The 19,065-nt window shown below is 28.8% G+C and overlaps 2 protein-coding genes across 4 annotated transcripts; both read right to left on the bottom strand.

The window, feature by feature from the left end:
* Positions 1-3,963: 3,963 nt before the first annotated feature.
* Positions 3,964-9,304, bottom strand: LOC100159913 (uncharacterized protein). 2 transcript variants are annotated; one of them, XM_016807117.2, is made up of 5 exons: positions 9,258-9,288; positions 9,095-9,154; positions 7,324-7,433; positions 6,929-7,225; positions 3,964-4,406 (listed from the first exon to the last, which is right to left on the bottom strand). In XM_016807117.2, the coding sequence occupies exons 2-5, from the start codon at positions 9,125-9,127 to the stop codon at positions 4,091-4,093; spliced, it is 756 nt and encodes a 251-aa protein (XP_016662606.1). In that variant the 5' UTR covers positions 9,128-9,154; positions 9,258-9,288; the 3' UTR covers positions 3,964-4,090. The 2 variants fall into 2 exon arrangements, with proteins under 2 accessions (XP_016662606.1, NP_001155417.1); NM_001161945.2 differs by having other exon boundaries at positions 9,095-9,304.
* Positions 9,305-14,022: 4,718 nt separating this feature from the next.
* Positions 14,023-17,174, bottom strand: LOC107884620. Of its 2 annotated transcripts, XM_016807119.2 has the most exons (4): positions 16,309-17,174; positions 15,493-16,226; positions 14,963-15,229; positions 14,023-14,893 (listed from the first exon to the last, which is right to left on the bottom strand). In XM_016807119.2, exons 3-4 carry the CDS (start codon positions 15,194-15,196, stop codon positions 14,555-14,557), a joined length of 573 nt encoding a protein of 190 aa, XP_016662608.2. In that variant the 5' UTR covers positions 15,197-15,229; positions 15,493-16,226; positions 16,309-17,174; the 3' UTR covers positions 14,023-14,554. The 2 variants fall into 2 exon arrangements, with proteins under 2 accessions (XP_016662608.2, XP_029347580.1); XM_029491720.1 differs by having other exon boundaries at positions 14,023-15,229; positions 15,493-17,174.
* Positions 17,175-19,065: the final 1,891 nt, after the last annotated feature.

The raw sequence follows: 19,065 nt of genomic DNA, 5'->3' as shown, positions 1-19,065 counted from the left end.
TATTTGGTGATATTACAGTATTTGTTGGCACTTGAGCATAGGCATGGTTTTGAGCATTTTTTTTAGAAAATTGTGGAGATGGTGGTGAGGGCAGGTAGTGTGATGTGGATGTCATGTCTCTTGGTTCTTGTACGTATTGGTTTTTTTGAGCTGCATTTGGAATAATATTTTGGTTTAATTGCTGATAATATGTTGGCGGTGGTACAGTAAAATACGGCACTGTATGTGATTTTTTTTTCTGTTCTTCGTCTAAGATCATTTTCATTTCACACTCTTGGACTATTGAAAATATTTTGGATTTCACTAAGTTTAAATAATACGGTGTGAATGTCTAAGTGTTGGTGAGAGGCCTGCCAAAAAAGCATCAACTGGATTATTTTGAGTGACATTGAACATATTATTTTCCTTTTTTTGCACAATATATTTCATCAACGTGGTTGAAGCCGAATCTGGTGTTTTAATTATTAAACGTTTTTGGATCGATTTTCGAACTGGCTTAGACGACCGGGTTTGTTCAACATTTTGAAATTGCTCACCGTCTATATCGTTGATGCTCTCGTCAATTTGAACTGCAGCGTTTTCATTATCGTTTTCGTTTTCATTTTCATTTTCGTTCACGTCGTCATTGAAAATGTCTACGTTGTCTTCATTGTCAACTACATCTTCTATGTTTCCCAAAGTGTCCCTTTCTTGTAGATGTGGTTTTAGGAATTGTAGCTGGTCATCAAATTTATATTTTTTCACTTTTTTAGCGGCTTGCCCACTTGTTGTTTTTTTTTTTATGGATTTTCGGTAATTATCTCGGATATTGTTCCAACGAGTTTTGCAAATGTTTCCTATAATTACATATTAATACTATAATAATAAAACAACTAGTGTATTTCATTATAATAATATCAAGTTCAAAATAGATAATACTACATGTTTATTACTAGGGCCCGGATTTATATGCATTTGCATGTTTTTTTTAACAGCACAAAGAGTAGCTAAATAAGCTACAAGTTTGAATTATAGTCAATAGATCCGGAATACATAGTTTTATTTTGTATATTTTTTGCATATGTAGGTGCATATTTGAATGATAACCGATGTATAAATACATACAAATTTTGTATGTTTTTAGTACTTACACATGATTCCGGGCCTTACTTATTACGTTATTTTATATTTTACACATCAATAATATCATAAAGAAAATAGTTTTATTACGTATTTATTCATATATTTACAATTGAATTTAAATCATAACATTTATAAACTAAAACTTACTATTAAAAATTATTATGTAATTTTATAATTTTCTTATAATTTTTATGTAATTAAAAAGTTATAGGTATATTTGATGTTCCAGATTTTTGGCTACGGGAGATTCCTTTAAGACAATTTCATTTAGTTATCGTCTAGGTCAAACAACTGTTTATACAATTGTAATTGAAACTTGTAAAAGTATAGTAACAAATTTAATGTCAGAAGTAATGCCACAACCCACAGAAGAAAGATGGAAACAAATTGCAAATGATTTTTGGACCAATTGGAATTTTCCGAATTGTATAGTTGCGTTGGACGGAAAACACGTTACTATTCAAGCACCTCCAAATAGTGGTTCAAATTTTTTTAACTATAAAAAAACATTTTCTGTCGTGTTACTTGCATTAGTTGATGCACAGTACTAGTGATGGGCACAACCGAGTGAAAACTATCGAAGTACTTGATAGTTTAAACTATCTAATTACCCGGTTGTCTTATAAAACTATCGAACTATCGAAAAACTATCGAACTATTGAAAACTAATCGAACTATCAAAATTTTTACTTTTTAGGTAAGGTTATGTATTATTAACTATTTATCCATGATGTTGTCAATGTTGTCATTCGAGATTCGACTATCGAGTATCAAGGCTGGTTATTTAATTTTTTATATTTTTGCTTTTAAATTGTCTATCCCAAATTATTATCGAGTAAATTCAGTCGAAAATACCGAAAAATCACTCGATTGTTTTTTTTTAACTCGATAGTCAAAACTAGTTGGTACTAGACGTATGCAACTACTGAAAGAAAACTATCGAGTGAATTACTCGATAATTTTTAAAAACAATCGATGAATAATAATATCTATTCAATTGAGAAATCATTCGGTAGTTTTTGAAACTATCGATAGACAATCGATAGTTAAAACTAGTCGGTTGCGCCCATCACTACACAGTACAATTTTATAGCCGTAGACGTGAGCGCTTATGGAAAAAACAGTGATGGCGGAATATTAGCACACTCTAACTTGGGAAAATCGTTAGAAAATGATTCGTTAAATATTCCAAAAGATGAATTTTTACCTGGAACCACCATATTTTCTGCTCCATACGTTATATTAGGAGACGAAGCGTTTCCTCTGAAAACGTACTTGATGCGACCATATCCAGGGAAGTAATTAGATGGTTCGTTAAAACGAATCTACAATTATCGTCTTTGTAGAACTCGCAAAGTAGTGGAAAATTGCTTTGGGATTTTAGCACAAAAGTTTCGTGTTTATAACAGGAGGATACAATCGAAGCCAGAAAATGTAGATTATATTATTTTATCAACATGTGTTCTTCATAATTTCATAAAAAAATATAATAATAGTGTCACTGAAAATGTTCAAAATATGAATGATCTAACTTCAAACATAACATTGAATGATATACCTATGCAAGGAGGTGGTGCTGGGCGAGCAGCATTTGCAACTAGAGAACTATACAACAATTTTTTTAATTCCTCATCTGGTTCAGTGCCGTGGCAAAATGAAAAAATTTAATTAATTGTATTTTGTTTGATTTACATACATTTATATACTTTGATATTAATAACTAATAACTATAAAGTAAACTAATTTAAAATAGTGTACAATAATTATTTAATTAATAATATTATTTAAAATAATATACCTATATTATTAATTCAATTGTATGGATTAATATTTGAATTGATACGATTTGTTTTGAATAAAAAACGCATTGCCATTTAACTTGATTTATTGAATTTTGAATGTAATACATATTATTATAATAATTAGTAATTACCTATATTTACGTTATAAAATACATTCCGTGCATGGAATAATGAAACATAAGTAGGTACCAAGGTACCTATTATTTATTTTCTATAACCAATAATCTAAACAAAATTGTATCATTGTATAAAAAAATGTTATCTTCAAAATTAGGTATTCGAAATAGTATCTGAAGAAAGCGGATACGGAACGGACACGGTACGGACATGTATAAACTTGCCCATTTCATAACGAGTAAACAATCTTTAAACGTCGGACACGGAACGGTTATGTGTAAATAGACCTTTAAATTTGCTAATTTGCAAAAATAAAAAATTCCAGACACATAATATGGTTTATAAGATAGTTTTTCTTTACGTTAAAAAAAATACTGGGAAATTTAAAATGATACATCAAAGTAAAAACACATTAAAAAATTTGCATTATTCTTCGGACGAAAATTAACTTAATTTAGATATTTTTGAAATAAAATTAACTTGAAGTTAACACGTTAATCTTGAAAAAAAGTAACTTAAAAGCTAATTTGAAAAACAAAGTAACTGGTTAATTAACTTAACGTTTTTACTTAATTTTAACTTTTAACTCGTTATAATGCCCAGCCTTACTATATAGACGTGTCACGTGTGCTCGTATGACGTATGTAGTAGTTACCTACATACCTACTATATAGATTATAGAATACAGATGTATGTACATAATAGGTAGGTACATACTACTTATATTTTAATTACAACGGAATAAATTATGATCTTTTATACCTAAATAGGTCAGGCGCGTCGTTATAGGGGGGGAGGAAAGCCGCTTTAGACATCATAAATTATCTATAAATAATAATTTATTGTTGGTCTTATAAGTATAGACCTTTTTGACCAAAAGGATATTGCTCCCCAAACCCCCTAGAAGATGAATCAAATGCGCTACTAAAATAGGTATTATATTATAACAAGTAGATAATGAAAGAAAAAATATTTTTTTATAATAATAGTTGTAGGTGCATAACATTATTATGTCATAGATACATTGTGTACATTTCCCATATTATATTTTATTCATTTACAATGATAATAACACATAAAGTGCATGTAAATTTATTCGGTTTCGGCCTTTGCGTAGTCGTACTGATCGGCATTTGTGTCGTAGTATATGCTGTTGTCGGTATCGCCGTAGTGGTAGGCTTTGTCGGCGGCCTCATGGTTGTCGTCACATTCGGCAGCGTGGTATATGGTGTCGGTAACATTGTTGTCGTTGAATTAATTACAATATATGACGTATTAAGAAGAGTAATAGCCAATTCAGCCCTGGGATACAGCCATTTAGTCTTATTGAATGTTTTTGGGTGCTCCATCTGTAGCATTTCAGTTCTATTTTGTTCACACAAATAACACAATACAATTTTATTATATCTACATAATATTCTATAGGTAATGGACATAATATTATATAAATTATAAGATTGTATAAGATCAAGTAAGCCCAAGTAACTTGGATTCTATAAATTATAATGTATCATATTGTCCAAGACAAATTTATTACTTATTAGTTATTAGCTGGTTATTTTTGCCTGTCGCAGTAACTATTATGTACCTAACCCACGCGGGTATCCCATGATAATAGGTGGCCACTACCTTGCGCGTTACAAGAGATATAAAATATATTTTTTTAATTTGTTAATATAACAGGCACTTGGATATATAATCCAAATAATAATTACATGTACCGAATGGATAATTTTATAAAAATGTTTATCATTTATTGGCTACTTCAATAATTTTCTTGGAGAATTAATTAAAAAATGAATATAATCCTTATAAATACAGGTAAAGACTGTGAAAAAGTGAGTAAAAAGTACATATAGGTCAACTTGGGATTTTCCACAACTTTCGGTGTTACAATATATTTTCTCGTCTGTATAGTTGTTATCTATCATATTATTATGTAATATTGAATAATAATTTAAAAAATGCATTTTATTATTATATTTTATTTTTTAAGGTAAAACACAAATTTGTGCCCAAAAAATCGAGGACCATTATCAATATCTAGATACGAGTTAATTTATTATAGTTAAACAATTATTAAGTATTTCAGAAAACAGTAACGGTTTTGGAAATCTTTTAAACAATTTTATATTGTCTCAATATTTTATCTTTATAATTTTTAAGTTAATTACTGTTTTAAATGATAACATCCTTTTTAAACTCATATTCCGAAGCAGAATATTATTTGTAGTGTTTCCATCTATAAGAATCAAATGTCGGACAACTATATGTAGTAAATATACCATATATTTCAAAATTCAATTTTACAATATCAAAATACTCCAAAAAATATTCTCCTTTATAATAAGGAAATAAAAATTAATGTTGTAATTAATTAAAGTGAAAAAATTAAAAATAGTAAAATATACCTTGGTTATTACTTATTAGTAAAATTATTTTTTATAGGTATTTTAAAATTAGGTAAAAAAATATTTTCAAAACATTAATAGTTTTTGAAATAATGAGTGTCTTACGATAAATAGATCATCAGGTATACAAAAAAAAACTGACACTTGTTATTTGAAAATGTTTTAATGTTATATACCTATAATAGGTATTATTTATAGCTTTTATATTTTTTTAAATAGTATTAAGAGTAATAATATGTTTTTTTTTGTGAATAAATACTTATTTTTTTGAATTTAATAAACATAAATCGTGATTTTAATTTACTTATTATTTTTTTAAATCCTATTATAGGCTGTTGTATACAAATTTTAATGAGGCCGGTAAGAATGTATGGTAAGTATATAATAACAATGGTGGTGAAAAAAAATTATGAAATATTTAAAAGTAAAAAAGAAGTAGTACTATACCTACTCAGCTATTGAAGACATAAAACGGCGAGTGGCTCACTCAACTGGATACTATATTGTGTACTTACCGTTTATACTACTAAATATTAAACAACACCTATACATGATGATTTACCAAATATGTTTATTGCTAACCCTCGTTTTTCTCTTAGTCATAAGTTCATACAAATTTTGATTTTTGTGTGTTTAAAGTTGAGTTAAGGATCATATTTTCCAATATTATTATATAATTTATAATAACTCCTTAATTATGGAAACAGTGTCCTGTGGCGATTCCAACCTTCGTTTTATCATACGAGGATCACTCTTTTTAATCCAAAGTGTTAAGCCTTAAACAGATGATTTTTTTTGCATTTTTATGTATCTAAATAAAAATTATAATGAGTCGTATTTGAGTTATTGAAGTATAAAATTACCTACCACAATAAATTACTATAAGTACAATATCCTTAAAAATTGTTATACAAAAATATAAAATAAATATATATATGTAAGTAATATTCACGGACTAAGATAGATTTATCTTAGTCCGTGGTAATGTTTAATCTAGTATTTGTTATATTAAGAATTTTTTTACGAATTTCAAAGTGTTAATGGATATTTTATGATATTAATTATAGGTACTACATAATTTTCAAATCATCATAGCCTTCTAAACCTATTATTATCGTGGACCTACCTGATTCTTAATCCTATTAGTGTAATAAGTTAATTTATTCAGAAATAACTCGTTGAAATCATCTGTTTAACAATCAAAAGTAAAAAAATTTGGTACTATTTGAAAAGAATATTTTTTTATCATTATCGTCACACGACACTTCTTAAAGAGTACTAAAAATGTAAGTATTTAAATTTTAAATATGATCAATATTATATGTAGGTATATAGTCGGTAAAAGTATAGGTATCTTTATCTAAAAATTCTAAAAGCCAGAATTTATATAAATAAATAAAATTAAAAGGAAAAATGAGAGTGAGCATGGTTGGCGAATCGTCCTACCTAGTTATGTAAATAATTGTGTTCACTCACATGACTAAGTCGTTGAACGAGTTAGTGGTAAGTTCTTCCCCGAATGGTTGTTCTGTCGTCACCGACATCGCTTTAAATTTACTATTAGCAGAAGTCAAAGCTTCCAAAAATGATTGGAACTGATCGTATTTGAAGTCCTTCTGCTTTGACCGGCTGTAACCGTAGTCGATGGCCGTGTTGTCATCGTTTATTATACCAATAACAGTTGTTGTATCCGATGTCTTTGCAGAAACATTCTCCTCAATTCTCTCGTCGAGAGTTTCCCGCGGTTCGTGTACATCATGGTATTTAAACGGTCTATCGATTTTGAATATCGAACAAATAAAAATAATTATTATCGTTTTTCGTATTTACATCGAAGAGTGACTGGAAAAAAATTCGACGTTTCCACTCACATGATTTTATTGTATTCGGAATATGGTTTGATGGTCGTTTGCATTGCGCCTATTATAAATGGTGCAGTCGACGCTGGACTGCATCCAAGTAACACGTACAACGCACAGATCTAAAACAAATTATTAAAATATACTTGCGTACAAAATACTACGAACAAATGCAACACAATTGATGATTAGTAAGGAAAGTATATTTAAAGGGTTTAGATCGAGTTATAACTCTGCGGTACCATAATATCATATATTATATATTATAAGAATATGGTTGTTAAGGGCGTTGCATAAGTATAGCTTATTGTTTTATGATACTGATAAGTTTAGGGATCGGAACTTTTAAATTTATGAAAAGTACTAAATAATATAATATATGCATTTATAGTCTTAAAAAAGTTAAAAATTGCCCTAATTTTTTTCTTTACACAAACATTTTTTATAAAACTTTAAATATTATAAAAGATCAGAGTAATATTTTTAGATTAGTTAAATCAATTATATGTAGGTAGGTATGCCTTTATAGCTGTTATACTATTAAAATTAAAAAAATTATAAAATACTATTGTATTAGAAATAACAAATCACCGAATATGCAAAAATTTCAAGTCTGGATTAAGGGAGGGTGCAAGGGGGGCACGGTCCCGGGGCCCATCTTAATCCAAAGTATATTCTTTTAACGCGTCCAATACAGATTTCAAAAAAAAAATTATTGTAGGTACCTATAGTAGGTAAATTATTATTAATAATTGTAATAATAAATTGTTTTCAATTTTATATCACGAAAAATAACTATAAATGATGAACTATGTTTGTCAACAATTTCGTTTTTTTTTTTTTATTTTTGAGCATTTTAGATTACCGATTTAACTATTTAAGTATATAAAAAGGTAGTTATAAGAAAAAATTATTTAGCTCTTGTAAATAAAGTATTTCAGTATTAATGCATATTATACTAAACTTTGGAGGACCATCGTGAATAACCTAGCGTAGCAAAAATGGTCATTTGACTGTCAAAATGTTCAGAAAAAAAGTTTTACTAAAATTTAATAAAAAATATAATAGTTACCATTTGAAAAAATAAAGTCAAATTTGTTATTGGTACAACTGCGTGTTTAAAATTGTTATAAAAAAAATAGCCCGTTAAAAATAAAGAAACATGTCTTTTTTTGTTTTAACGAAATTCCATATCATCGATCCATAATAAATTGTTAAAATAAAACCCGCGTATAATGACATAAGATACACCCTGTATATTTTTTGTATAGTAAAAAATTATATAATAATATAAAATCATTAATATAACAATATGTAATGATACAATTATTTTGGAGTTAAAGTTGAAAGGGGCCAACTAAGTGTATGGTGTCCCGGGGCCAAATTGATCCATAATCCGGGCTTGAAAAATGTGCACTATAAAGTTGTAATATTATTTTCGTAGTGTCTTGAAACTAATTTCTAGTTTACTGAGAAATAAATCCAAAAGTCCATGAAAAACATTCAAACGCAATAATAGTTTCTTATAATAAATTAAAAACATTATACAAATTATTAAATAAGATTTCTATGTCCGACTGGTGTATGGCATAATTATTTTATAAAATGAAATAACAGGTCGTATATTTACACCCGAAGTTAAGGAGACTTGCCCCTCCCTCTCTCAAAGGTAGGTAGGTACCTCTTCGACTTGAAATAGCCAAAAGTTACTATTAGCCATTAGGTATCAGCAGTCTTGCCGTAGTAGGAAGTAAATATTATAAAAAATAAGAATACACCTCACCTGGGAAAACGTCACCGCGGCCGTCAACTTCATGTTTTCTTTATAAATCGTAAAAACCGACTATAAAATATAAAAGGTAAAACAATAAAACTCATCTACGATAAATAAGTACAATATTAATAGATTTTATTTCTGGGACAGATAATGTAAATTGTAGGTATACCGCAAAAACGTTTTTCGGTCCGTTCTACTCGCCGGCTAGGTAGCTATTAAATTATTAAAATGTCAAATCATTATGATTATTATTTTGTTGACATTAATTGATAATAATAATATTTAATAATAATAATAATAATAATATACATTATACAGTGTGTTATTTAATTGGAATGTCAGTTATATTGAATAGTATTCAAGATGTAAATTTTGAATATTTTTTCAGTACCTACCTATAGTTTTTTTTCAATTATCTTCTTTTTACCACTGTATACATATCACTTATCTATAATAGATTAAGACAAATGTCGCTAAAATATAATCACAATTCGTCAAGAGAACTAGACCTATAAGCTATATAAAACTATAAGATTTTAATAATATAATAAATCAACGACACTGATTAATAATTAACTGTACCTACACTGTATATTCAATATTCAATATTGTATATTATCGTATATAAAACATGCTATATAGAATTCTTAACGGTTAGAGTCAACAATATTATGATGATTATTATATGTGAACTTCAGAACATAGCCACCTAGGTATATTATGTTATTCAGAAGGTGCAATCAATATTTGATAAAAAAAAAATGTCCATATATACAAGGTGATTGCTTATCCTCCTTTTTTCATTAAATAATACATTAATATTATTCAAATTCTGGATTTTGATATTTAAAGACCATGTTTTCAAATTATTGACACTTTTTATCCATCCTAGGAGTATTCTGCGTGGTGATCTAAACTTCCAATTTTCCAAGCCCATTATTATTATATGGACCAGTGGCGTAATTTGGTCATTTTTGTGGGGGGGGGGGGGATATCAGTACCTATATCACAATATCAAATTATGAATTATAAAACTATAAAAGTCGAATGCCGATTGCTGATTGCTGATTGTAACTGTAACTTATAACCGATGTTCGATTACCGAATAATGACGAAACTAGGAAAGTCACTATGAAAATTCCAATTAAGTGTACAAATCATTATTAAGTTATTTTTTGTTCAATACTTCAATGGGACGATAGTCTTTAATCTAGATAAATAATCTGATAATCATCGAGCGTCGTCGATCCACGAAAAAATAATACTCTTATCACTATTATCATTTTTCGGACAACTGCCAGCTAGCCGAGGCATTTGATATCAATAATAAAAAAAATATATTATTAGATAAAGAAGTACATAGGTAAACGTAGTTAACCAGTCTTAAAAAAAAAGGTCATGGGGGGGATACGACACCCAAATCCCCCCCCCCCCGTAATTACGCCACTGATATGGACCTAATATCGTTAGTACCTACACAAAGTCAAATATCTAAAAAACTAATTGTTCGAGTTTTGAATTAGATACCTACGTCAACATTTTCAAAGGAAATATACACTAAATAACATAAAGTAAAAACAGGAGTTCTCATTTGAAAAACATAAATTTGTATCACTACCTACCTAAGTAACACGCTTTAAATAGTACAACAAATCTTAAGAATTTGAAAATAATATAATGATAATAATAATAATAATAATAATAATAATAATCACAATATAATTCTTTATTCACAGAAAAAAATATGTCCAATTGCATAAAATAAAATAAAGCAGAATTAGAAAAGTTTAGAGTCTAAACAGTGTTTCTCAAACTGTGGTACGCGTACCCCTCGAGGGTACTCGAAATATTTTGAGGGGTACAAGTCTGGCCATCAAACCTTTAAATTAAAATAGAGAAAAATATTCTAAAATCCAAGGTAACATTTGTGAATTTTAAATTAAAACGATACCGTATTTTCCACCACTTATTTATGTGAAAGAGGTTTTTCAAGCTTAACTTATGTTAAATGTAAATATAATTTAAGATTGTATTTAATTAAATTAGAACCCATTATTGATAAAATATTAAAATGTGCCAACAGAAACAAGCTCACCCATCTCACTAATTTCTTTGAAAATGAACGCTTATAGTTTTTAATATTTTTTTCTATATTAGTATTTAATAACTTAATCTTAATATATAATAACGTATGTAAGACTTTAAATTTTTTTATACATATTTTAGTTTAGTAACTAAGAAGGGGTACCCAAAAAAATATATTGATAAAAAGGGGTACAGTGTTTATAAAAGTTTGAGAATCCCTGATTTAGACGATCAAAGTGGAGTAAAAACTGCAAGAGTATACCCGCGAAAATGTGGATTCAACAATCCGTTCATATAAGCTATAGGCTATAGGTACCTAATTATAACAACTATAATAAACTATTATACTTGTCCGAAATTCAATTTTTAGATATCGAAATACACTGAATAATATTCTGCTTCGGAATATGAAATTAAAAATGTATATTGCTGTCATTCGAAAAAGTAAAAATCTTTACAAATTATTAGGATAAAAAGATCGTATTTTTCCAAAAATGTTCTTTTGTGTAACATTTTTAAAAACGTTAGCATTTTCTGAATTAATAATCAGTGTCTTATGTTTAATGGATCACCCTGTGTATTTATATAAAATTTATATTATAATGGTAAGAGGTCTTAAGCTACGCGTCACGTTTGTTCGTTTGTATTATAATATAGCTATGTGACATTGTAACCATCATCATCGTCAATGAGATTAAAGTTCACCATACATTGATTACATATATTAATGATGTTATTTATACATACCGTTTGTACGATTGCACGCTGATTATTTAGCCTTATTATATTATAGGTATTGAAATAGAGCAAATATAAACAATAGGTATAAAGTTCATTGATCATTTACGTCGCTTTATATAGCCTGAGTTTAAAGAATTTAAGAAAACAATTAGTGATAATTTCTATACGCGTTAAGACGACATCCACATATAATATGTTGTCACCATCTTACAAACACACAAGACCGCAATTTTGTGTTCGGCAGTTACAATTTAGTGTAGTAACCATATGCGTAAATATGTTTTGAAATTTGGGGTACCTCAGGTCTTTACTTGATACTCTTATGATGCTTTTAAATTATAGTAGTGAAATCATTAGTTTTTTTTTTGAGGGAAGGGAAGGAGCTATAGACATTCTAGGAGGGTTAAGCCGGGGGCCCCTATTTGTGCCTATTGTAGTAGGGGAAGTGAGGCGATGGCCACTTATCGGTTAATGCCGCCCACTATGATTACTCGTAATGAATATTTATTAAAGGTTTGTCTGCTGCACTGTCGTATTTCAAAATATACGATATTAATTTTATCATATTATCTATCACCAAGCAATTATCACTTGTTTTCAATTACCTATTTATTTACATTTTTCGGTTTATCACGTCTTCGATGTACTTCACAATTTAAGCTCTAAATATTTTATTTTTTTAATTATTACTTCCTCCACTTAGATAATTTTTTTGCAAATTGTATGTACTTTATTTTAATACTTACCAAATCATTAATATCTTTGTCAAAAGTTATTTAATATGCAATTAATAAAAAAAACTAATACTGGGTAATGCCGCCTACAGTAAAATATTTACCCATATTTTCTAAGGATGATGTAAAAATTATATTGTCTTATACCTATTGCTTAAACAATGTTTGTGGTATTATCGGCTTTTTTTATAATTAAGCACACAACTACGATTATGTTAAGAAAGTAAAAATATATATTTTGCGTATTTTTCAAGTGGTGGGCGCGTAGATATTTACTACAACTAGATAGCCGTCTTTATACTACAGTGACCAATGTTGAAATCGGCCGCCATTTTTTAAAGCAGGCAATTTTTACATTTATTTTACATTGTTTTATATACATATATATTTATCTATACATATATACCTACTGTGGTAATATTATTTTGTAAACATTGCCTGCTTTGTAAATGGCGGCCGACTTCAATAACGAAATTTGCTCTATCGTCTCTATCTACTAACGAACGTTTAATTGACATATTTAGACGCAAATAAATCTCCTAAACAGATTTGATTAGTATTAACATTTTTTTAACTAAATTCATTATTTTGAAACGAAGTTTTTTGTGGCACGTTGTGGGCTGGCTGGGAAAAAAACATTTCTGACGAAATACTATAATTTTTAATTATATAATATTAAACGGTTATTTTAGCCCAAACATTCAATTTTTATTCCATCATACTGATTTATCTAGTAATGCGATAATACTTTTTAAAACTGATTTGCATTCGTTATTATGTCTACTTGAGATTGGTCAGTACATTTTTTCCAATCTCGACCCCCCAACATCTATAAATTTAGCTTGAATATTTTGTAATTTCGGAATTTTCAAACGTTGATTATTCGGGATTTATTTGGAATCTTAAAATGTGGACTGACCGATATCAAATAGACATACTAACAAATTCAGATCACTTTTATGAAATATTATCGCATTATTAGATAGATCGGATGGAAAAAAAAGCGAGAGCGGTAAATTGTAGTGACGGTTGTAGATTAATTAAATGTCTTGGGTATATAAGTATATTGATAATATAATAATTATTGATAATATATCACTACACTAGTACACTACGTATATTATGCATTTATAATTATTATAATTAATAAAATATATGAGTAATAATTCACAATTTGTATAAGAAAACACCCAGAATAACGTCCCGAATATAATATTTTTTTAGATTATCTATGTAGATGTTGTTCTTTAAACGTTTTTCCATGATTATAATTGAAATACTGTAAGTCAAAACATAGAAATAATATTCTAAATTTACTTATAACTATAAATAGCTTAAAAATATTTTGATAACAATTTTAAGGTGTGTAGAAAATATAAAAATTAACATTCGGTGAAAATCGTATGTATCTACAGTTAAATTTTTGTTTTGTTACGTACGTCAACGAACAAAATTAAACTGAATTTGAGTAAAAATCTCCGTATTCCCTTAATATACTTTTGGTTTTTCCCGAGGCTTTTGAAAACTACAGGAAATGTTGTAATTTTGATAATTATTCCGTTGAACAAAAATAATAAGCTGAGTCGCTGAGACGTGATAAGACAGACAAGTCTAGAGACGTGGTTTTTTGAAACGTTTCATGAAACGGTTTTGATACCGCACTATATTTCTTGTCTGCATTACTCTTTCCAATTGGTGTTATTGTGTTACTATTAAATTATATATTATATATTTTGTCTTCTCTTTTTTGTTTATTAAACCCTGTGTCATACATTATAATTCTATTCATTAATAAGTCTGTATTTGTAATCTCCTCTTTATCTAATTTATCCTGTATATTTAACGGTAAACCCATAACGATCAAATTTATTTTGGACATATTAGACATAGAATTCTCAATTTCGAGTCATAAATGTTCTTTCTTTAAAGCATAATCAGTGTTATGTGTTGGTAGTTCGTGTTGATCGTTTGTTGTTATTGTCAGTAGTTCCTCAAAGGTTAACGTTGTGTCTTGTGGTGGATGGGTTGTTAGAAGTGTGTCTAAATGTTGTTTGTAAGTTTGTAAATTTTGTGTGTATTCTGTGTGTATGTCTGTTGTCATGGTGTTCATTGTCAATGTTAATGTGTTTAAAAATGATGTGATGAATATAGTTTTTTTCAATAATTTGGTGAACAGGTACGTTTTGTTGATGTATGAAGGTGTATGATGTAATGGATTTGTGTTTTCCCACAGTGTTGTTGGTAACTGAAACAGAAGACAAAAAACAATTATATAAATTATTTGAATTTGTGAACTATAAAAAGTTTTTCTTACACTATGCTGCATGGCAGTTGCTAAATATTCGTCTTTGGTGATGTTCATGATTCTGTGGACGGTGGTGTCATAATAATGTTTTGAAAGTGCTGATTTAATTTTTGGAAGATTTTCAGAGGTGTATATGGTTTTGTTATGGATCTGATGGCTGATGATGTATTGCTGATTTATTAAGGTAGTGAGGGTGAATTTTAAATTAGACTTAGTGGTGAAGGTATGATGGCAGATGGTCATGACAATTTTAAGATGGTTGAAAAGTGTATTAAGCTGAAAAAAAATAGTTAGATATGTGAATAATGTAATTAAATGTGTAAAATAAAAACAAAAAAAAATGTTTTAATAGGAATATAAATACATACAGTGTGATTGGAAGGGCTTTTAGAAAATTAAAAGTAAAAGAAGGTACGAGGTGTGACAGATATAACTGGCTTTTGGAATACATTTTCAATAATTCATAATTTTTATTTTTGATTCTAAGAGTGAATTAAAAATGTCTTATTTTTCATCTGAATACTGTTCTCAACACTTACCCCGTATGCGTCACATTCAGATCATCCACAGTATGGTAAAAATTCTACCAGTTGTCAAGGCCAGATATGAAACCTTGAAAATTCAAATCCAACATGCACAACATACGGTGTTGAATGGTCTCCGTCGCATTCACCACCATACGTGAACCTTTCACGATGTCTTCAATTGAGGACTGAAATCTGGCGACGTACCTCGCCACCAGTTCAGTCTTCACCAGCCAGATCTTCTGTTCTAGAAGCGTACTAATTGCATCACTGAAAAATAAAAAAATAAATAAATAAGAATTTTGTAAATTACCTATGAACCATTACACTCACTTTTTTGGATTTACATTCAAATTGTACATTAAATGTTCATTGAGGGTGTGGTTTAATGCGACAACCGTACACATATCTAACTTAATTGAGTGATTACATAGGGGAGGAGGCTGAGGTCGAAAAAAGTTTTTAAAAAATGGGTCTAAATATGAGGTTTCGGGATTAATTGCTAACGGTTTTTGTAAAGAAATAAATTTTGAGTGACATTGTACCGAACCATTTTGGAATAATTTAATAGTAGATATAATTTGATTTGAAATAAATTTTTTCCCCAATTTTTTACTGAATGTTTTATTGACGAATTTTGAAGCTAAAGATTTTAATGCTATAAATTCCCCCCCTAAAATTGTTTCTTCCTCATTCTCCTCTACTATGTAATCGATAGCCTTTCTTATGTTTGTATACCTTGATGGTGCCTGTAAACAATTTATTATTGTATATATTAATTTTTTTTTTAACCATTACATTTGTGTTATATTTTTTATAATTGTTACATACTTCAGTGTTAGCGTAGACGTAGTATTGAATGCCAGCAAGGTTTTCTACGATGAACGAATTTAGCTGGTCTACACTTTCAACCCTACAGTCAAAACTTTTCACGAACCACAATAGTGATTCGCTACTATGTGTTACCCCGCATTTCGGGATTGCCGCTGCGATCAGCTTAATCATGTTCTATAAGATTTACGTCAAACAAATAACAAAACACTAATGCATTTAAATAAGTATAAAAGTCATATGTACCTACTTGATTTGTAGTGAACCGTTTCCTTTTTTCAACGACGTTTGTTGACGTAGTAAACTAATCATGCATATTATGGTTATGCTCAAAGTGGTGGATAAAACAAAAATCAAACACAAAACACCGACTGCACACCGGACATTTAATAAGTAAGTAATCTGCCATCGTGACGGTCAGAGACAAAAAAACCAGGTGAACGTATTGACAGGCACAAATGCACAATGATCAATAGTTTATAATATACGGATCAACGGAATTATCGAAACACCATTACATATGTCAATATATATTGACATATTATACATAATATATGTTTATAACCCTTCCATGTATTTAAACTGATATAGCCTCCATATTTTGTACCACAGATATTGGAATCAAGTGATTAATAAAATTCCGAAAAATAGGTAGAATACTCCGCGCGGAATAAGAACGTACCTGGGCGGCGGACCAAAACAGGTTTGTCGCGCGCAAGTCGGGCTTATGACTATAACTATAATATGTTTATAACTATGACAAGGTTGCGGGGGGAACCTTATTTTTCCTTAATAACTTTTTCAACTGTAAATATTTCCTTAGACCAATTTGTTTTTAATTTATCTCTATAGACGCTGTGCAAGCTGTACGATAGCGCTTCGTGGACAAATATTGTACTAATAGGAGGGAACATTAAAACGGATTATTACTTAACGTGTATGGGATACAGTGATTTTTTTTATTTGAATGCTAATAAATAAATACAATATTTATGTTTATGACAATTGAAGACAGTACACTACCTACTTGATAATAATTTTTGATTAAAATAATCATATATATAATATTATATAACATATGATTATATATGATTTTATATTATTATCATTGCTATTTAGTATTTTCTAAATATTTTTATACTTATACGTAACTAAAAGTTATTTGTACTTTTTAGTTTTCATTGCTTACTAGTAATTTTATAATTTTAGTTTTTTTTAAATCATTAATTTATAATGAATAATAATAAAAAAATAAAATGCAAAAAAATGTGTTGTGTAGTGAATTGTCATAATACCTATCAAACAGAACATAAATTATTCAGCTCTCCAAATAGAAGCTATGAAAGAGAATTAAAATCAAAATGGATAAATAGTATTAAACGAATCAAGTATGTATATGATTTTAGTGTATTTATTTAAAATAACTAGTATAAAAATTTTTATACTTAGTGTTGATGGATCACCATGGCAATCAAAAATGCATGACGTTGTGTGCAGTGCTCATTTTGTTGAAAATATTCCATCTAAAAATCCCAACAGCCCTGCCTATATTTCAACTTTATTTCCTAACACATATAAGAAGATATAAATTAATGAAATGCAGCAATATGATAGACATAATCGCTACAGAGCTAAACAAAGAAAATGCAATACTGACATACCATTTACTATGACAATAAATGACTTAAATTTAGAATTTAATGTAGATGTGGTATCAACTAATCGTAGCCATGATATTGAAACTCAATTAGTAGCTTTTGATGTTTCTGACGTCCAATGTTTTTCATTTGAATGCACTTTTGAAAGGGGTAATAATTCAGTTAATACATTTGTTGCAAGTACTTCTAACAAATTGCTTACTAATTCTAAAAAAATATTTGTTGATAAATCATCTGGCCCTATTCCCGACAATACAATTTCATGTCTTGATTGCCAGAAATTCCACGGGTATGAATCAATTAAGCATGAGTCTTCCCTAAAACATTTAACTGGAACATCTTTTAAAGTATTTAATCTTCTTTTATAACAATGATGCCTGAATCTTCTAGTAATAGTAATTTAAATAATAATAATAAACTACTAATTTTTCTTATAAAGTTAAAGCTGGGTAAAACTTTTTCAGCACTCAGTGTGCTCTTCAATGTTCATCGTACCACAATCAGCAGAATATTTTTTGATACACTCACAATTTTAGTAAGAAAAACCAGTGCATTTATATTTTGGCCAAATAAAAAAACAATCCAAGAAACTCTACCTGAAGTATTTCAAATTAATTTTCCTGAGTGTCGCTGTATTATTGATTGCACAGAATTTAAAGTTGAGCAACCACCGTCAGTGGAACAAAGAGTTTATATGTATTCTAGATACAAATCATGCTATACTATAAAAATACTTGTTGGAATTACACCAAATGGTTGTATATGTTTCCTCTCAAAGAGTTATGGAGGAAGAAGCAGTGACTTATATTACTAACGATAGTGGGTTTCTTAAGAATTTAGAACTTGGAGACATTGTTTTGGCTGACAAAGGGTTTCCAGGTATCAAAACATTATGACGTGATGACCAAAAGTCTATATTGGTAATGCCACCTATCTTGCACAATGGGAGATTTACTGAGGAAGAAATAATTAATACATATTCAGTTGTTAGTGTTCGTATACATATAGAATGTTTGTTTGCTAAATTAAAAACTTATAAAATATAAAATAATATAAAAATTGATTTTCTACCTCATATTGATGATATTATTAAAATATG

This window comes from Acyrthosiphon pisum, chromosome A3, assembly GCF_005508785.2.
Source record: "Acyrthosiphon pisum isolate AL4f chromosome A3, pea_aphid_22Mar2018_4r6ur, whole genome shotgun sequence".
Lineage (NCBI taxonomy): Eukaryota > Metazoa > Arthropoda > Insecta > Hemiptera > Aphididae > Acyrthosiphon > Acyrthosiphon pisum.
The sequence above is the reverse complement of the archived record's forward strand: the minus strand, read 5'-3'. Positions and strand labels throughout refer to the sequence as shown.